Below are 21,510 nucleotides of genomic sequence, written 5' to 3'. Positions count from 1 at the left end.
TGACTTTGATTGACTGCAATGAGGAAGTGGCTTGCAGACAACCACACAGACACCACCTTCGTGTTTTGTTAGGAGTTAATAGTGTTTTTCATTTTCTTTATTAAAATGTTGGCATTCGCAGCTGTCTTCGGGCGAGAGGTGGGGTACACCCTGGACTGGTGGCCAGCCAATCACAGGGCACATATAGACAAACAACCATTCACACTCACATTCATACCTATGGACAATTTGGAGTCGCTAATTAACCTAGCATGTTTTTGGAATGTGGGAGGAAACCGGAGTACCCGGACAAAACCCATGCATGCATGGGAAGAACATGCAAACTGTGGAATTGAACTCGGGTCTCCTCACTGTGAGGCCCTTGCAGCAACCACTCGTCCACCGTGCAGCCTGTAATTGTGTTAGTTATCAAAAAACATTGATGGCTAACACAGTCGGGGGAAAAGAACATACAACCTTAACACAAACATGTTCAATTCCCACACTCCTTGAAACAACATTCCAAAAATGCAATATTACCAAGAAGTATCCTTTTGTTCTCATTTTCAGCCAACTCACTGAGTTCTACCAAACCGACAAAACCAGATCAAAGGTTTTGGAAAATAACAAAACATTTGTGACGTGGTAATTAGGCATGATTAAGTTACTGGGAAATGTTGAAATGCCAGTAACCCACATGCTCAGCACAGGTGAGGCAAACGTAAACGCAAACCGGTTGTAACATTCCTGTTAACTTTTCTAGCGACTAACAGTCGGGAACTGGTTCTGTGGTGTGAATAACCCACAGTGAGCACGGTTGGTGATAATTATATTACCACAGCATCACCGTCAAAATGATCAATTTATTACTGCATGTCACATGTTCAAAAGAATTAGTTTTCTTTCGATTTCGTCCAACAGTGGATTTGTTTTTTTTTTTTTGTGACCTTCTTTCCATTTATTTAATTTAGGGATCGGCATGGGACAGCTCCAATGGCAGAGTGTTGTGATTCAGAATGAGACAGGAGACTAGGATGAGTTGTATGAACCGTTTCCTGCTTTCCTGAGAACAAGGAAGTATTTTAAAATACCACAGGTTAATTACAGATTTCTCAAACTTACTTTATACCTTTCGTGTAAACACAATCAAAATTTAAAAGTTAATAATTAGCTGTCACCATTATTTAATTTTAGCAAAAAAAAAGAAGATGATTGAAGGTAGTATTATATTACATCTATACAGAGTGATCTTATTGAGAACAACTATTAAAAAAGCATCTGAAAATATTGGCTAATATATATATATGTATCAAGATGTACATATATCAGGATTATTCCCCTCAAAATATATCTCTTATGCAAAGCAATCATCAATACCACAAACTTGGGATGCACTTGAAAATAATGGCCTGTATTGGGGAAAGTATTAGTATTTTTTTAAAAAATGGCCAAAGGCACGAAATATTTCACAATAAACATTGCTTAAAAATATATTGAGAAATTGGTTTTAGTTCAAAACATGACTTGGGAACGCACTACTCCACTTTTACCGGCAGATGTCAGTACCTAATGGGATATTCTTGAGCTCCATTAAAACGCCGCAGAGTGAGTCGCTTCGAAGGACCTTTTATGAGTTCCATGTTTTAAGCCTGACATTTTGAAGCGATGATAAACAATGTTAAATTTTAACATTTTCAGCAAGTAAAAAAATGAAACAAATACACCTCAATTTTAGTTCATTTATTTTTAAATGTAACGGACATTGAAAGATGTAAACATTTTTAATCAGGCATCTTCATCGGCACGCTTTTCCCAGTGAGGAGGACAACATGGCGGCCTCCTTGCGTTTGGGTCGTCAAGGAATCTTGTTCGGCCTTAAATTATCCAATATTAATACATCTTTGTGGGGCATACAGTCATTACAGGAGCATGCCAGGCACTTATTTCAGTCTCCAAGACATTTCGGTGAGTGACAGTTTACGCATATGCTAATACACAGTTCGGCAGCCGATGACATTTCCATTGCTTTATATTGTCTTGCAATAGGTCTATTTCATATATATATTAAACTGAATTTTAACAGCCTTTTAGTTGAAATATTCGATTTTACTATCTCGCATGTAGTAAACGGAGTCATTTTTGCGCGTAGCATTGAAAAACACATAAACAGGTACTTTCAAATAGAGTCAATGTTTCAGTCCAAGACATTAATGTAGAAATAGTGATAATATTTTAATAAAGACGTCAGTGATCAGGTGTATGGTCAAATAATGTAGAATAGTGGTAGCATATGAAAAGTTGATTTAAAAGGCTGCTATATATGAATGAGGAAGGGAAACCCTGCATAATTGTGCACATCGTGTTTCTTATATTCTTTTTATTTTTTTCATTGCATTGTATTTTATTGAATTGATTGTTGTTCTTTTTCTCCTGCTGTTGAGCTACTGCAATCAAACAATTTCACTTCTGGATAAATAACGTCTGCTAAGTCTAAATAATAGAAATCATTGCCTTTAAAGTCACCAAAACTGAAATCAAATTGACCATAATCTTCATCTAAACATCACATTATAAGTTTATTGTAAGAGTGATTCATATACGATTCCTAGTATTTGGGAAAATGTAGAGATGAAGGTAACTGGATGTAGCAATACTACGTATTATATGACTTCTAAAGATGTCTTTTGCTGCAGTTGCGAAATACTCAACATATTACTGCATTTAACTCCTTTTCCCTAAGTGAACAGCTATTCTGTCCGCGGGAAGTACTGCAATAAATACAGCTACACTGGTACTACAATGGGAAGAACCAACACAGTTTTTAACTCTGAGTTTTTGCAGTGCGTTAGTTTATCCAGCAGATGGCAGCAGAACAACAAACAAGATTATTAGCTGAGGAAAGTTGTGCCAAACAAAGTAAATTCTTGAGCATGTGATGCACCTTGCCCTTTAAAAGTATACAGTGTTAATTATTTATAATGATGATGGCAATCGTAGGGCGGACATTCACGGGACTGGAACTAGTGTGAGTGCATGTGTGTGTGTGCACACATACAAAACAGGAGTATATAGCTGCAAGCAAGGGATTCCTCTGCAGCTCAGTTTCGTTCAGATGCTCTTACAGTGAACTATATGCCCCTCCTGAGTGACTACTGGCGGGGCATTGTGTCTCAAAGGTCTGGAGAATATGGGTGACTTCTGTGGTGTCTTCCAGCGTCATCAGTTACATAACAAACATGCCTGGTTAGTCTTCTTTAAACTCTTACGCTTTGGCTTCCTGTGCTGTGATGCTGGGGTTGAATATGCCAAGCTACCCTCAAGCCACCCATTCTACTGCCAACGGCTGCTTTGTTTTTAAAGGCGTTGTCTGTCTTGGTTAGGTACTGTATGGGGGTGGGGGCTAACCTCATCTTGCTCCAACATAGCAAGCCACTCCTCACCTAATACACACATTGGTATTGCATTTGGTAGTAGTTTGTTGTCAGCTAATGATAGCGGTTCTGGCTACTAAAATTCACTGTTATTGCAAATTGTTGGCTAGCCTCTCAGACTACTTGTGTGGACATGGGCGTACGTACGAGAGAGCTATGGGTGAAGCCATGAGCGCCAGTCATGTCATGTTATTCAGCCAGAATGGCAATTTTTACAGAGACTTATTCATTCAATCTGTTCTTTTAAACTACTATTTGTAACCTATACTAATGATATACCGGTGGTATTCTTGTTTTTTTTGTGTAATTTGGAGCCAAAACCTTTAATTTATGTATTTTTAAAATAAGATCATGACTTTTTTGACCTTTTCGACCCAGCTGTCAGATGTTTCCAAGGGAGCATATTTCCGTTTAGCGTCTTGTGACCTTTTAATTCAAACGCTGTCTGTTCTTTGGTCCTGTAGGTGTCGCACCCCTCAAAGTGCAAATGCCAGCTCTCTCACCAACCATGGAAGAGGGGAACATTATCAAATGGCTAAAGAAAGAAGGTAATATACACTTACGTTTTTTTTTTTATCTTGCAACTATCAATCACTGCCCTAAATTTGAATATTCCTTCCAGTTCAGTCGTGAGTGCCACAAAATTGCCACAGCATAAGCGTATGTGGATGATATAATGTGCTTTGTGGCAGCAAGTGCTAGCATTTTCTCTATGGGGAAAAAAATGACTGTGTGCTGTAAGCCAGAGGCGCATGCACTGTTGCACCCATGGGCCTCTGGTGGTTAATTGGCTCAAGGAAACCCAGCAGTCACTATTCATTACTGCTTCGCAGCTCTGCTCATCCCTGCGCTGCAGCAGCGCTCTCATCTATCATATGGCAACCGACTGAGTTCTGATTGGTTAATTGCTGTGTTGCCATGTGCCATGTGAATTGTACATATACACACACATATATATGTATGTATATTGTTATGAAATACTGAAAAGATTGTTTTAAATTGAGTGATCCCAATGTTTCATTGTAGATGTGTATCCTCTTACCTTTGCAGGTGAGGTAGTGGCAGCAGGTGATGCCCTTTGCGATATTGAGACTGACAAAGCTGTCGTTACCATGGAATCTAATGACGATGGAATCTTGGCCAAAATCCTGGTGAGAAAGCAAATACCAATATGTTTAGGAGGATGTGTGTCTGTTAGATTAGTTCCAAATATCAGGAATATAAGCGTAGCTACTATGACTATGACAGGAGAGGATTTATGGTTGTTTTTCACTCCATGTCCTGTTTACTCGAGATTATTACTGCAGTGTTTTCTGTACTTGAATTCCTTTCCCACATGTTTTTCCCCACACAGTGACAGTATACAGTTTTTAGGGACAGACATCTTGCAGCCCTCTGTCTCATTTTCCATTGTGCAGTTTGAATTTTCAATGATTTGATTCTCAATGATTCGTCTTTGACATCCACCAGACTGATGATTTGGTCATGATGATTGTGATATTAATATTATTATCATTAATGCTATTAAACTTTACACACTGAAACAATACCTTTCTCAATGTGACCCGATGAGAAAAGATGTTGCATCAAATGTGTGTCACCAACAAAATAACTCCTTATCAAAATTATGAGGTCCACGACGGACAGTTATCAGTTAGAAAACCCTTGGCTTTATTCTCAATTTTATACATTGCATTCCTTGGTTGCATCCCTTTTTCTACATTCCCTTACTCTATCTTTGTCTTAGCTACAGTGCGGATGGTAGTTTCCATAGCAACCACTGAAGAATTGGGGGTAGGGGCTTTCGAGGCAAGCAAAGAAACATGGCCTGTATAAAGACCCCTTGCTCTCTTGCAGTCTGGGAAAATGTGTGTGTAGTTAATGATAATATCACCAATGTGGACCATATTGTGGAACCACAGAGTATACTGTATTAGCTATTCTTACTATTCTGTGCGATTCTATAAGTGTGAGGCCAATACGTTTGGCCAAATTCATAACAAACGTAAATCTTGGTATGAAACCGAGGCGTGGTTATCATTGGAAGTTGGGGGAGGTAACAAGTACTGTGACCACAGATTACTAAATTTCATCATGCTCTTACTACATTGCTTTACCCTGACCCAAGGGGTTTAATCTTGGATCTGTCATGGGCACAATCAATCATCGCGTGTAGAAACCGACAGGTTTACAAAGACGGCAAAGCACAATGCTTCTTCGTGTACATTTGTATAAATATAATTGTCAAATAATGCAAATGTGTTTTTATCAATATTAGATTGATTCAAGCAAAGGTGGTTCAAATATAAGCTATACAGCTAGGACTTTGTAAATGTTTTTTCCCCACCATTATTCACACCATGTAGACATGAATTGACACCCTGATAGCCACCTAGCACTCCTATTTTTCTTTGTTTACATCATATTCCTAACGAGCAGACGACATGGTCACTGCAGGGACACAAGAGAGAATTTGTTTATTCTAAACTTAAGAAAGGGTTTAAAACTGAGTTTTTTTTAATTCTTCCACAAAGAATACAAGTAGAACCTTTTTTCACAACATGCCATTTCCATTGTTCCATGTTCTTAAGGTACTCGTTTGGTTCACAACCATTTGATGGCAGTGTTGAACTCCTTATGGTACGCTATCAGCATCTTTGAATACAGCTACTGTATATACACTACTGTTTTTTTATGCTTAAGGTCCAGCCCCATGAGGCAGAATGACTTGTGACTCTACACTTAACACTGTTATACACAATGATAGGATGAATGTGATAAATATTTGATAGCTTGTCCTACAGGATTAGATATGTGGAGGTTGACCCTGGGAGGGAGTGGCTAAAAATGACACATACTAAAGCATAAAACATCAAGCATAAATTGCTGTATGGGAATAATATAGTACTTTTTTAAGGAGCAAGTCAGTTCAATGTGTATGTTGTTTTTCAAAAAATGAAATAAAGTACATTACCATCAATCATTATATGTGCACTGCACTTTTGCATGTTTTAACTTCTTACATTCTATACCTGAGAGGCATTGAGGAGATTTTGGTGCCATTGTAGGTATGACAGTGTACCAGTAATGGGCAGTCAGGAGAGGCAGATGAGGCCAAAAAATGAAAAAACTTAACACTTTCTAGAAGTAAACATTGCACATTTCCTTATCAAATACAGAAAAGAAACAGAAGATGAGGCAAGTGTATCATCATTTCAGTGCACACTGTGCTCGATAATGGCACCTGCTAGTTTCTGGTGTCGCCAATAATATAATGTTGCAGAAACATGTTACACACCATGACTTTCATCAGCCTGTATGTATTTAATGTAGGTGTGACATCATTATTATTGCTACCTGGACAACAATCAATAAATCAATCAATCACCTCAAAAATTGGTTTTGGCATGCTTAATGCCAGTGTTTCCAGGAGGTTAGTGTGAATGTTGCACCAGGTGGTGAAGGTGGCTTCACAGAGGGCACCCACTGTCTGAAACAGTGGATTTTGATCATGGGAACATGCGGGGATGGTCATTTGTCAGGTGGGCATTGTGAACTTCAGCGTTGTCCTGTTGGAAAAATCTAGAAGGCTCAAACTAGCTCCGTGCGGTGCACCCCTGACTCTGTCAGCCGGCCGACACAATGGAGAGAATCCTTTTGGGGTCTAACTATTGAGATGCTGCAGACGCTGGAGCACTCTCATATCATATCAATACAAGAAATTGAAAATAGTTACAGTGACCATTTGGACGATAGCTATCAAAATTGTACACTCAAAGAACAAACAACAATATGAAGTAATTATATGCAATTTACTAATAATTAACATGAAAAAAAAGATAAGATTTTGTACTTACTCATCGTATGAAGTCAAAAGGCACCAAAAAAAAAAAAAACTACACCACCGAGGCTGTGCAGGCAAATACGGCTATTGTTTACAAGAACTTCCTGTATACAAAGCTAGTTAATGCATGAACATTTGCCATCGCGAGTTTCTGCAGCCGCAGTCATTGTGAGTGGCACAAGTCAGACCAATCAGATCCTGAGCCGCAACAGATTCTGTGTGAGCCGGCGTAAGTTAGCCGCGCATAGTCGTCCCTCGCTCCACCGTGGTTCAATTATCTGTTATCTTATTTATGTCTGTTTCCTCTTATTCTTTCTTGCTGTATAGACTGGCAACAACGGGCTCACTAAATGGAGATGAAGTGCAGCAGCCAGTGAATTAGACATGGCCTTTCATTTAGACTGACCACTACTGACTGATTGACAATGTCCAGTAGACCATAGAGAGAGTTGTAAAAGTCACGCTGTGGATTTAGATGAGCTCTTGAATCAGTTGTGACAGCAAGCATAAAAACCTGCTCGTTTTACTCCCCAAGAACCTTTTCTTTCTCAGTCAGGTCTCCCTTCAATTGATAATGATTTTTGTCACAATTATTGCAGATGGAGGAGGGAAGTCGCAACGTGCGCCTGGGAACTCTCATTGCTGTTATGGTGGAGGAAGGACAGGACTGGAAGCAGGTTGAGATTCCTCCTCCAGATGCTGCAGCAGCTCCATCTGTCGCACCACCTGAAAGTGTTGTGCCCCCTGCTGCTGCTTCAGCACCATCTCCACCAAGAACAGTCAACCCGGGACCGTAAGTGCAGACTTGTGATATTTTAACTAACATCTTTTCCGTTCTTGTATGTACTAGTTGTGGAAAATGTTGACGTCTACATAATTGACCTTCAATGGAAGCTATAGGAAGCATTTATTTCTGCAAAAGGAGGAACTACTAAATATTGATGTTTTTTTGTTGGGCTGCCTACTTTTGTTTAAATAATTATTACATACTTTCTGTAAACTTTATTTCACTTCTCATCTGCTATATGAACTATCTGATCCTAATAACCAGTAACGTATACAGGAAAATCCTAAAAATTAACAGAGGTGCCCAAACTTTTCCATACCACTGTATGTTACCAATACTGGTTTAAAAAACATACTGAACACTACTATAAATACTGTAAATGTCATTTTTCACAATTTTAAATTCAAATTTAGACTATGTGCAAACTGGAGTTTGTGCTGAATAAGAGATGCGTGCTGAATGACTGGTGTTCAATGTTTCATGCATACTGTGTGTACGTATGTAGATATATATTGCCACATAACAAACATAACCAGTGTGTATTTACATGTGTTTTGTCGGTTGTGGCGTAAAATGTCGGAGCCAGAAGAGGGCGGGATATCATGCTTGCAGCACTTTCTCAAGCTGTATTTACCACTGAATGCAAAACATGCTGATTTTTCAAAAAAATTCTTGTCTAGTGCTGTTTACACAATAGATAACCTCAGGGAAGATACAGGACCTACTCTAGAACAAAAGCGTGTATTTGTTATGCAAACATTTTGTGCTGAGCCAGTCCACATATTTTTAGCACGGCATGAATTTAATATGTTTAGGATTGAAAGTTGGAAAAAAATATATATACTGTGCTGTTATATTGTAGATATGTATGTACAGATACACAATTAGCTTAACAATGAGACTTAACATAAAGGTAGAATTAGACATAACATTAACAAGGGCATGAAAGGTATTTGTCTGTTCTCCAGGTTACGACTAAGCCCAGCAGCAAGACACATCCTGGACACGCATGGCATTGATCCAAAATTGGCCACTCCCACTGGACCAAGAGGACTAATCACCAAGGAGTAAGCCTGAATTAATAAGTTGTCTCAAATACAGAGTTGAGCCCCACTCCCTCCATTCTTCGGCAAGGAACTTCATAGGAATTTGGGCAGTTGCGACTACAGGTGTAATAACATCACCAGTGAAAGAATATTGGGCTCAGCGTAAAGTGCTGTCCATGACACGGAAGTGCTATATAAAGCTAATCACCTTATCCATCAGTAATCAGACCCATTACCTGCTCATTACTCAATGGACGTATATGACTCTGTGACAATCTGCTTTTTCCCCACTCACTATCATAGATTTAACCTGAATCCCAGTTCCACCCATTTGCTCTTCGTTGTCCTTGTATTACCCTTACCACTCCCCCTTAAAAGAGGAGGAAGCCACTGAGAAATGGGACAACATTTGATTCTCTCAGCCTACCTCGGAACACCTTTATTCTAATAAAATGCATACATTTACACAAACTGGGACATTTATTGTAATCAATAACAGCTTACACCCACCCGTGTAACAGCATTTATAAAAATTGAAAATGTATCAAATATGCATACAAAACTGAAAATTTGAAGAAAAAAGTGTCAAGCATTTGTACACACAAATGAGATGAATGAAAATGCAACATTAATATGTGCATGAAAGCCAGGGATAACCTCCCTTACATTGAAATGCTATAATTAAAAACCTCAAGTGTGTGCACTTTTGTAAGAGTGCTGTTTTGTTCCCACTTTTTCCCCTTTTAATATTCTACTCACCCTCAGAGCCTTTCAGACACTCTCTTTTCTTCAACTGTCTGGAGGAATGTGTTTGCTATCGGCTTTGCTATTTTTCAAACCTGAAATAATGTCCGTTCGGGGGATTTCCAAGTTCCCATAATACTCTGACAAGCAAATACTTTTATCAGTATGGAAGCAAGGAGATTGTGTTCTACAGGAAATAGTGTAAGAATGCAGGAACAAGGGAAGGGAGAATAGCTCTGGAGCCCTGACGGCATGGTTCAGTCAGAGGCAGCTGGTTCAGACAAAAGACTGGATGCGTGTGGGTACGTTGACCCCAGTGCACTCAATTGGAACTGGAATTATACTAACAGGTGCACCTGAGAACTGCTTTTCTTCCTTCTAAACCCCAAATTACTGGGCAAAAATAATCCTGTGTGATTCTACTAAACCTAATTGTCTTCGCAACACTTTGAAATGAATCAATCTGCAAGTGCAAGTAGTTGTCTTAATTAGAATCCTAATGATAAAAATGACTTTATTGCTGTGTATCCACCATTTCTTATCTGTTTTATTTGCGACTTTGCTTCAACAGGGATGCATTAAATCTTATGAAGATATCCCCTGGGACAAAAACAACACCCATCCAGCCTGCTCCACCTGTCCCGAGTCCTGCCACAACCTCAGTAGCTGGTCCTCCACCACCAAGCGGCAGACCTAACATCCCACCTCTATCTGTCCCAGGGAAACCAGGAGCACCGGTTGGTTTGTTATTATGTTACACGCCATACAGGCATTTCTTCTTCATTTTAAATTCCACAAAAACGTGCAGTTTTCCTTTAAGGTCAAAAGTCCCTGTCGTACTTCTTTTCTTTCTGGCGCTCCCTAATCTGAGAATGGTATCAAATTGATGAAACACTATTCAGTGTCGGTTATCTTGTGCATTACCTAACTTTAAACACTTTTCTCTTTTCTTCCTCTACTTACTGACAGGCGATTTTGGTGCGTCGTTTTCAAAATAGTGAAAGGTTTTTATCACATTGATATTCAAACATTCATACATAAGATGTGGTGGCTTTTATTTTGCGGTGCACACACGTTCCATTGCATTTTGCAGAAACCCTGCTAGTATTTGTACCCTGGAAATCAGTGTTCATTTATCAGCAGAGAAATTTTAAGTTAGTTTCCTGATTTAAATGTTGTTTATAACATTTGTTTTATTTAATTTCACATTAATTATTTAGTCTTTCTGTCAAAATGGACTGTTTATGTCATCTGGTAGTTGTGTGAGTAAATCAAGCCACTCAATTCTAAGCCATCAATTAACTATAACGAGTTTGTCAATGACTTTGTTAACCTCGTCCACATTCGGATTAATGACAGCTTACTTGCTTCTGAATTACATTGCACATCATTCCTGTTGTTGTCTGCTGATTTCCCTGTCGACTCTTTTGAAAATGTTCTTTTCCACGTGTACAGTAACCATATTTTCCCTCCTTTAATGTAATTCCCCAGGGCACTTTCACTGAGCTCCCGGCCTCAAATGTCCGCCGCGTGATTGCTCAACGACTAACTCAGTCGAAAACCACCATCCCCCACGCTTACGCCTCTGTTGACTGTGACATGGCAGCCGTCATGAAGCTTCGTAAAGACTTAGCCAAAGGTAAACAAGATACAGTGTATATCAGAGTATACACATAAGCAGACTCACCTCTTTAAAATAATTTTTTTTTTCTGCTTCACTGAATATTTGACATATATATTTGAGAAAATATAATCGTTCATTTTCTGTGAAGATGAGAATCTCATAGTTTTCACATGACTGCTCGTTTGACAAAGGGGACAGTCTGAAAGAAACATTGGCACATATCTGCTCAGTCATGCTCGTTAGTACTCATTCCAGTCACGGCTACAAACAAACCTCTCTTACCAATGGTCTTTTTTTCACAGAAATGACTTAAGATACAAGCAAGTTATTCATCTAATTACAGGGTTTCCTCGAGGACCTTTTTAAGCCATGGCGGTGCCTGGCCTAGGGGTGGGGCTTAAATAAATATTTTTTTACACAGTACTTATTTTTATAACTTATTTATATTAGTTATTATTCAATAATTAACTTTACTTTTTATTTTGAATTTTATTATTTTTTTCTGTATTTGTATGAGTTATTTATTCATACTGAACTACTCAACACCAGCTGATCAGCTACTGCTAGCAATGAGCTCTACGTAACGGAGTGTGATAGCATCACTGTCTTACAGCTGAAAAATAATGATGTTTTATATATGATAAAGTGTCAGTTACATGTCGCTGAAACCCTGAATTATGCTTCAGCAATTTTATTTTATATGTACCTGTCACAGCACACACAGTAAACATACTGTATTTACTTCATTGTTCAAATGTAAATAGTGGAACTGCTGCTAGGAATTAATTTTGCTCAGGTTTGTATTTATGTTTAACCAAACCTTGGCATAAAGCCATGCAAAGCTTAGGGATAAAATCCCTTCATAATGGTATATCTTCTGAAGGGACAATACTATCATAAAAATGGAATTTAGTTGGAAATGTAGTTATTTTTGACGGTCTTGAGGGCCCAATAAATACCTAAATCAAGATGCCGTCATAAAGGCAGGAGACGATGATTCAGGCCCAACAGTGAACATGACCAAATTGTGGCCCGAATTTCTCTTTCTTTCTGAAGCACTTTTCACTACAGAAATTTTTCACAGTTCCCCCAGTACTCAAAGAAACAATATCAACTTGTGTCGTTTTACAAAAACGGTTGAATACATTTTCATAACAGCTGCTGAATGAATGAAACCCATTCTTCATAAGCATGTGATCTTCAAACAGACAATATTTGTTCCAGTTGCATTGCCTACTAAAATAGAACATACTGTATGATGACGTTACACTGTGTTAGAAATTGAGCATTGTCAGTTCATATACTGTACAATTCTCAAAAATTGTTTACCTTCTGACAAAGAATTTATCGCTCACTCCCCTCCCCATCAGTGAGGAAATTGGATGGCCCTTCTAGACCCATTAGCAAGGTTTGTATGTATTGAGGGATTCGCTCCCCGGTTGTTTTTACAGAAGGCCTTTGTTCAGGATCTCACAATTTCACGCTTAGTTCAGTCATCATGCTGCTCACAGTAGCAGCACTCATAACAGTCTGCTCACTTATAGACACCAGCATAAAAAGACAGTAAAAGTAGACTAGTGGCCTAGTGGTATCCCATATTCACTAAGAAAGTTGAGCACATTCCGATCAATGTTTTATTGAGAGTTTACATTGTGTTGAACTTCTCACGTCGTTGTGATAATAGTGTCTTTGTCAGTTGAACTTGTACACCAGCCAACTGGAGTCGAACCCATGCAGCTTAGGCAGCCCATTACCAGCTGTCATTGTGACACATTGAAGTGACTCAAGACTATTGTTTCTTTGTCTTTTCAGAAGATATCAAAGTTTCTGTTAATGATTTCATTATCAAGGCAGCTGCTGTTACACTTAAAGTAAGTACCGTTCATAATGACTACTCATGGTGCCAACTTTTTTGGAAAAAAATTGTACAGCGTTCATTCAATTAATCAAAGCATTTAGACAATTTACAATGCATGTAGCACATATTATTAACTAACTCAGAATGTCTCAGTAGGGGAGTCCAAAGTTCCCAGTCTGTGACAACCTTTTATATTTGCCAGCCATTGTTTTTAATCTGTAATTTTTACATCAAACTTTTCAGAAAGATATTAAAGAAAAATATTCTACCTAGTGTAGCGCTATTCATGTTTTTGCAAGTGTGTACGCACCTGAAGGACTGCTATAGTCATATAATTACTGTCACATTAGAGAACCTGGATTGATAGTAATTGTTGTGACACTGCCAGTGATGTTAATAATATTGTTATGGTTTTTTTTTGCAAAACTAGGAGCTACCAGAAGTGAACGTTACCTGGTCAGGTGATGGACCCCAAGCCCTTGATTCCATTCACATTTCAATTGCTGTGGCGACTGACAAAGGACTCATTACTCCCATAATCAGAGATGCCGCAATCAAAGGAGTTCAAGAAATCTCAATCAATGCAAAGGTAAACATCTGAGGAGTGAGGATTAACGGATTAATTTATTGTGCAGGAAAACACAAACAGATCTTTTTAACGGGAGTGCTTTGGCATTTAGCCAGCTGTTGATGGCTTGTCAAATGTACGTCTTATTAATTTTGACTAATAATGACTTAGTAATTTAACATCTCACCCTGTGCAATTAAAAACTATTTCCAATCGTCCATTTGGGTTTGTAAATATCCAATTTGTGATTATTATTTTTAAGACTGCTGTTAGCTGCAATTGGACAGTAAATTATTGGTGTTCAGTTCTTTCTGGTTCCATGTGTAAATCTTAAAAGCCTCACAAGACACCCAACCCACAAGGTGAGACAATGAATGAGAATGAGCGGTTTTAACATTATTTTTTTGAATGGGTACAATGAAAAAAATATGGTTAAACAAACTTTTTTAAATGTAACTGATTGACAAAACAATGCAGGTGCGTTTTGAAATTATTTTCTCACAATTTGACACTCATCAATATGAATGACATTTGAACTTTGAGAGTGTTTAAACAGTAGAGAAATGTAAGAATATGTGTGCCTGCCTGAGAAAAGTCAATAAAGTGCATTGTGAGGGGTTTTACATCCTTAAATCACATATAATCATTGCAAACAAATAAACTACTTAACGTTTTTCCACTCACTGCAGGCTATTTTGGGAACCTATCCCCTGCGATAAACGAGGGAACACTGTTATGCACAATCAAAGTCATGATATCGTCCCCAAAAAGCAAAATATATCAGTTTATACACATTTTTCACTTTAAACAATCCCGCAGGCACACTCTTTAATTCCTTTTGTTTCAAGGGTACTACACAGTCACGCTCTGCCACAGAAACCTGGCCACAATAATGTGTCCGTGTTTGCCAGATGCCTCATCTTCCCCTCTGGGTTCTGTCATTCCTCTTTCCTCATTTTAGCCAGGCACAGTCTGATGGTTTCTATTTGTCTCAAAGGCTGCAATTGGACATCGTGTTCCATAGTCAGTGTTTATGTGTTTTGCTATTTTTTTGTGTGGCTATCTTGAACAAGTCTGTGTTATGTTCTCGCTTTGGCTTTTTCATTCATCATGGTTGTGGTCTGGTAGTAGAACAGAAGGAACATTGTAGCCTTTTTGTATTTCAACTTTTCAATTAAGTTTATTTTCTTAGTTAGTTTGTTGTGTTCTACATGTTACAATATATGTCATATTCATATTACCAGTTTGATTATATTTTTCTTGACAGTCTAAATGACAATTCATGTATTCCTCATAGACACTGGCCCAGAAGGCTCGAGATGGAAAGCTTCTACCTGAAGAATACCAGGGTGGCTCATTCAGGTAAAACAAAGAAAGAAAAAAATGTGACATAATCAAATTCTATGTCAGTGTGTCTGCTGTCATGCATTATATACTCATCATTTTATGCATTCTTGATTGTGAACTGCATGTGGTCTTGGGAAACATGGGCCATCAGCTCAGCTGTCATAAATTGCCAAAAATTGGAAGGGAGGCTTCTCCAGTCATTACAATTAATAGTGTCATTTGGACGTAAATGGGGTTTCTATGTCAGCCAGGAGCAATGAATTCCAATGGAGATTCAGCTCTCTTTGTCTGCAGCCATGTGCGCACCCTTGGGCAAGAATTCTCATTAAGGCAAAGCGCCTTCTAACCTGAGGGCTCCGTCCGACTCACCATGAACATCATTAGCACACGAGGATGCTGACAAGTCAAGAATACAACAGTCATAATATTTAATATGAGCCGTATTTCTTAGAAGACGTTTTAAACAGGTTTACTGCATATAATGCTGAAGTCATTATATTTAACTCGGTATATTATATACAATGTTGCTAGATGGTAAACACTGTTAATCATACTTTTGTACACTCAACACTTTTTCTTCCCATTTTTCATGAGCTGAACTCAAAGACGTTTTCTATATCGCTTGTCCTCACCGGGTAAGCTAGAGCCTGTCCCAGCTGACTTTCCGAAATATTCACTAATTCATAGTTCATCCACACATGATGCATGGTTATTTCATGGGTGTACTTTAGGTTGGCCACAATAAAAGGACACACCAAATGTGGAGTTTAACTAATAATGTGATTCAGACCAAGTTGACTGTAGCTCATAGTGTCTCTTTAGCAGCGTAAAAGAATTGTTTGACACCTCTCATTGGTTGATCATTACTACAGTGGGACAATGGAAAAGTCAAAGGAACTCTGTGAAGAAGGCATTTGTATTTGTTTATGGATTTGCTTGTGTCGCTACGAGATACATGTTTATATGTTGATATGTTTTTGTCCTTTTCTTTGAGTGCAGTAATCATTACATGCCTCTTTCTCTGTCAGTATATCCAATCTAGGGATGTTTGGCATCAGCGGCTTCAGTGCGGTGATCAACCCCCCACAAGCATGCATCCTCGCGGTCGGGACCTCCAGGGCTGAATTACGTCTCTGTGAGGATAGCCAAACCCTGCGTACTCAACAGCTGATGACTGTCACATTGTCTAGCGACGGGCGGCTTGTCGATGACGAACTGGCTTCACGATTTCTTGACAAGTTCCGGGCTAACCTCGAGGAACCTGATCGTATGGCTTTAGCCTGAAATATAATGACCGCTAATTGGCAATAAATGGAAAAACGCTTGATGAAGCTTGCACTTGTGAAGCGAAAGGTCTGGAATAGAAAACATTTCCCATCATGTTTTTTTTCATGGCATGGGTTGTACTGTTCTGTGGAGAGACAGTTGCACTCAGAATTATCCAACCGCTATTGTAAATAACATCCATTCATTTACGATACCGCTTTTTCTGAGCTACAATATACGTAGCTACTATGGGCAGTTTAGAGCAATGGTGTCCAAAGTGCGGGTTGGGAGTCATTTGTGGCTCTCGACTGATTTTGTATTGGGCCATAGCACATTCTAAATATTTAATACGAATAATAAAAAAGAAAGAAACAGCAGCAAAAATGGAAATAACAGTAGTTCAATAAGAAGAAAATCTAAGTTGTAATCTAACAAGAAAAAGTTGTCATTTTACAACAATAATATAATATGATGATGAAAATTAATGTTATTTTGGTAGTATTATGGTGAAAAAGTAAAAAATTTGGTTATGGAAAAAGTTATAATGTTAAGAGAATAAAACGGGCATAAAGTTATGAGAAGAGTTTCCAAGAATAAAGATTTAAAAAATATATATATATACATTTGTAGCAGATCTTTACAAAATATGCCATTGCATACTTTATTTTTCTTTTTCACAATGTGGCCCTTGCTGGAAAAATTTTGGACATGGAGAACACCCACACACGCCTGGGGGAAAGCATGTACAGAGATGGCCAGGCAAAGACTTGAACCCTTGATCTCTTGACTGTGGCCACCATATGCCCTCTTAATAACATGTCGATATTTACATTGTTTTGGCTTTATGTTTGGTTTATTTCAAACTAATGCTAGTTTTTGTAACTTTGCAAATAACAAGAATTTACACAGGGTGTTGAACAATTTTGAGTGCAGCTGTATGTGCAGGGTCCTGTGGTCTTTGAAAACCACCAGGCTTCCTAATGAAACTGTCAAACTGTGCTTCGTCTCTGGTTGAGGAAAATTACCATCTTGCAATTTTCATACCAAGGTGCACCCTACATGAAACAGTCGTGATACGTGCACATATGCATATATTTAATGCTGTTGCATCTGTACAGTGTGAAAATCTATAATACAGCACTGAGATCAGCTTTAACATCTAACTAATTTGTTAGGGATATTTATTGCAGCCCATTTCCTGTCGGAATTCAATGAATTAATTACAATGTTGGGAAACAAAAAACTGTCGATTCCCTTCTGTAAAGAAATGACACTCACTTTAATTTATCTGCTCATGTGGAATAAAAATGTCAGTGATGCCTGATAATTAATGTATTTTGAAACTCTTTTAATCAAGGCTGTCCAGCAACCCGGTCTACCAGAGGAAAAACACAGATGTGTTTGTGTGTTTTAATTAGAATATAAGGAGATTGTGTAATTTAAGAAAAAAAAAAAGCCAATTAGGATAATTTCCTGTGGCAAACATACTGGTCAGCCTCTACTGACAGATGTTCTTATTTGCCCCCAGTGTGCACTCGGCAGCTGTTAATGTACAGGTCCATATCAGTAGGTGGAGCCAATGCTTATGTGTTAAAATGGACGTCCCTTCTGGTTTTTATAGTTTCATAAGACAACTAATGGCTAGTTGATATTAATAATATGACCTCAGGGGGTGGCGCCCTTTGCCCTAGCGTAGACCCAGCAAGCAGCTCGAATTTGGTAATGGTTTAATTTTATTTGAACATGCATCAGGTTACAATAAAACATAAATTAATTCACAGTTCCACATGCCCAAAAGTAGTAGGAAGTAGCAAAGCCTATTGAATCCTACCCCTCATCTGTTATTGTTACATTTGTTCACTTCCTGTATTCCAGGTATGAGGTTTTTTTTTTTCCTATGCACATACAGAATTGTAAGGTAATGTCATTTCCAACCATAATAAATAATGATCATAGATATAACCATCAACAAATAAACACAACATGACTCGTTCAAGACTCTTCCTTGTATTTTGCAAACATCAACTGCTTGTATTGTTTAAGTTTACATTTTTTCATAATTTGAAAAAATTAAATGAAAAATAAAAGCATGCCAGTTGCATGTAAAAATCTTTATAGAAAGACCAGAATTTCCATAATTTTTTTGAAAATGTCAGTTATTTTCAAAAGAAAACGTTGACCTATAATTGCAATGGGGCTCTACACTGCTGCAAACCCATTGTGTCGATATTTTAAATAACCAAGTGGTGTACTTTAACTAAAAAAAAAACTCAAAACAGAGCATCACATCATATAAACATGATTAATCGACAGCCTGTGGCAGCAGTTATGATTTTAAAAAAATGTCTTGTGTTCTGCACTTTTGGAATAATGAGGTGTTTGTATTGAAACAAACCCTCTTTTTGTGTGATACATATATACACTATGTCCATTTTTACAACAAACACACTCTGTTTAAAGGGTGGAGTCCAGTTCAATGCAATGTTGTTAGATAGTATGATAATTACCCCTTTTACACTTTCTTGTGCCTTTAGGTGTACTGGTGCATTTAAACACCCACTCCGACATTCAGACATAGAAATAATCCAAAACCACCATAAAAGAAATACAAAGGGAAAGCGCTACAAAATAAAAAAAATGATCCTGCAGGTGTGCCTCCCCTGGTATCTTGGCAAATGGTATATCCTGCATTTTTCTTTTGCATTTGTTTTTGATGTTACTTCGCTTGCCGTAAATATCAGCTCTGCAAAACCACCAACCCCAGTTCCAGAAGGACATGTATGTGTTGTGATGATTATCAACATGATACAGTTACAGAGGGATGCCAGGTTTGTTCCTGCTGAGATTTTTTGATAGACCATGCACACTCTTGCAAGGATCCTGTAGGGCTCAGTCAGAGGTATAGGTCACATTCATGGTCACACAGCATGTTATACAGTGTGGTGGAGGCTGTTGCTATGGCAACTTTCACGGTCAAAAGTGCAGTTCTGTTGTGTCAGTATCTTTCGACTACCGATATGATGATTTTCCAAATGTAGGGGGATCTGAAAGGTGGCGTCCAATGAAAAATATTAAAATATAACTCATGATCTGTATGGAAAATACCGCATCAATAAAGATGATATAGCTCGGTTTTAGTAGTATAATTTTTTTTGGTTTAGATTATGTATTGGATCAACATTAGGTATACCTAATGTTGTGGCCAGTGAGTCATCCGGCACCAGGACTGATGAGCGGATTGCCTTCAACCACGTAATCAATGCTCAACGTTTGTTCAACCATTGTTAACAGGATTTCCTCCGCTCAGCCCGTTTTCCCTCAGCAATAATTCCAGCCGCTCATTTTTATAATGTTCACACATTCTACATTAACAGATATAGAAATCGCAAATACATAAAAACAACTTTAGCCTGTGCTAATGTAGGTCAAAAATGACTAAAGGTTATGACACAGGGCATTCCAGTTGACTATACAGTGTTCTATGACACTGTCCAAACACGCCGGGTCTGCAGTCCCAGCAGCCAAACCCAAGCAAGGCTCTTGCTTTGTTGACGTTGCACAAAGCCTCGCCTTTTTCGGCAGTCCGGTCATGCTCAGTCCGGTCACCCCTGCATGTGTAGTAGAGGTTTTAGCTTTGGGTCGCGAGGGTTTCTCTAGGGGGCGCCGCAAGGACGACGGACAAAAAAAGATGAATATTTATATGTGCTCTGTGCACCTTTGCTCATCAGGTTAGTATGTATTTATCAAATGGGCACCCCCAATACTGCTCATATTCATTCATTCATTTTCTGGGTACACCCTGGACAGGTCGCCAGCCAATCACAGGGCACATATAGACGTAGTCATGACCTGTACTGTATATCATAAATATCATTCACTCCTATAGAGCAGCTACACACAATAAATCTCACATAAAGCTTTCTAGATCTTCCACAATCTGGACCTATTCCAGCTGGATTAATTAATTCATTTTCTACCACTTATCCTCGCAAGGGTCGTGATGGTGCTGGAGCCTATCCCAGCTGTCTTTGGGCGAGAAGCGGGGTACACCCTGGACTGGTCGCCAGCCAGCCAATCACAGGGCACATATAGACAAACAACCATTCACACTCACATTCATACCTATGGACAATATGGAGTCGCTAATTAACCTAGCATGCATGTATTTTTGGCATACATACATATTGTTATGGCTGCACGGTGGTCGAGTGGTTAGCACGCAGACCTCACAGCTAGGAGACCAGGGTTCAATTCCACCCTCGGGCATCTCTGTGTGGAGTTTGCATGTTCTCCCCGTGCATGAGTGGCGTTTCTCCGGGTACTACAATTTCCTCCCACATTCCAAAAAGATGCTAGGTTAATTGTTGACTCCAAATTATCCATAGGTATGAATGTGAGTGTGAATGGTTGTTTGTCTATATGTGCCCTGTGATTGGCTGGCCACCAGTCCAGGGTGTATGAGGTGTATGAGGTTTTTTGTGTATCAACTGTCACAAATGCTTGATTGCAGTTGTTACTTAAACCCTTTTCTCACATAGAGCCGTCGAGGTTTGGATTTTTTTTTTTCCTTAATTATGAAAAACATCATTTTAAAACTGCGTTGTTACTGATTAATGCTTACCTTTGTGATTATGATCATGCAAAAGACATCAGGACACGTGGGGCAAACACTTTTTCACACCACTGTATGTTTACTTTCCCTACACACCAAAAGTACTTCTACCACTACCACTACTCATACCTTCACCAGGGGCAGAATTTTCTCCAGGACTCAGTTAAGATGAGTTATTTTCAAATATTTAATAATCGCTATTAAATCCTGCTAAAGTCTGTGTGAAAAATTGAATCACTCATTATTTTTTATCTTTGTGCCCAGATAAGATTATGAACAAACATTCTGCCTTACTGGATTCATTACCCTGCTTCACATGTTTAAACAGCGGCTCATTAGATTTTTATCCTGCTGTTCTGCACATAAAATATGACCTGTGCTTGTCACATTGTGCTAATTTAGCT

General features: G+C 38.6%; 1 protein-coding gene across 1 annotated transcript; it reads left to right on the top strand.

The window, feature by feature from the left end:
• The first annotated feature begins 1,762 nt into the window (after window positions 1–1,762).
• pdhx (pyruvate dehydrogenase complex component X) lies at window positions 1,763–17,821 on the top strand. The gene is made up of 11 exons (XM_058075309.2): window positions 1,763–1,944; window positions 3,875–3,958; window positions 4,461–4,561; window positions 7,854–8,047; window positions 9,010–9,108; window positions 10,403–10,568; window positions 11,323–11,470; window positions 13,268–13,326; window positions 13,744–13,902; window positions 15,179–15,243; window positions 16,257–17,821. The coding sequence occupies exons 1-11, from the start codon at window positions 1,809–1,811 to the stop codon at window positions 16,510–16,512; spliced, it is 1,467 nt and encodes a 488-aa protein (XP_057931292.2). The 5' UTR covers window positions 1,763–1,808; the 3' UTR covers window positions 16,513–17,821.
• Window positions 17,822–21,510: the final 3,689 nt, after the last annotated feature.

This window comes from Doryrhamphus excisus, linkage group LG1, assembly GCF_037039965.1.
Source record: "Doryrhamphus excisus strain RoL-2023G ecotype Guam linkage group LG1, RoL_Dexc_Guam_v1.1, whole genome shotgun sequence".
In the NCBI taxonomy this organism is placed as follows: Eukaryota; Metazoa; Chordata; class Actinopteri; order Syngnathiformes; family Syngnathidae; genus Doryrhamphus; species Doryrhamphus excisus.
Note: the sequence above shows the minus strand (reverse complement) of the source record. Positions and strands in the feature narration are given on the sequence as shown.

Coding starts and splice junctions, on each gene's coding strand:
- pdhx (XM_058075309.2), top strand. CDS start 1,809: ATGGCGGCCTCCTTGCGTTTGGGTCGTCAAGGAATCTTGTTCGGCCTT. Junction 3,959..4,460: donor CAAATGGCTAAAGAAAGAAG/GTAATATACACT, acceptor TTACCTTTGCAG/GTGAGGTAGTGGCAGCAGGT. Junction 11,471..13,267: donor TCGTAAAGACTTAGCCAAAG/GTAAACAAGATA, acceptor TTGTCTTTTCAG/AAGATATCAAAGTTTCTGTT.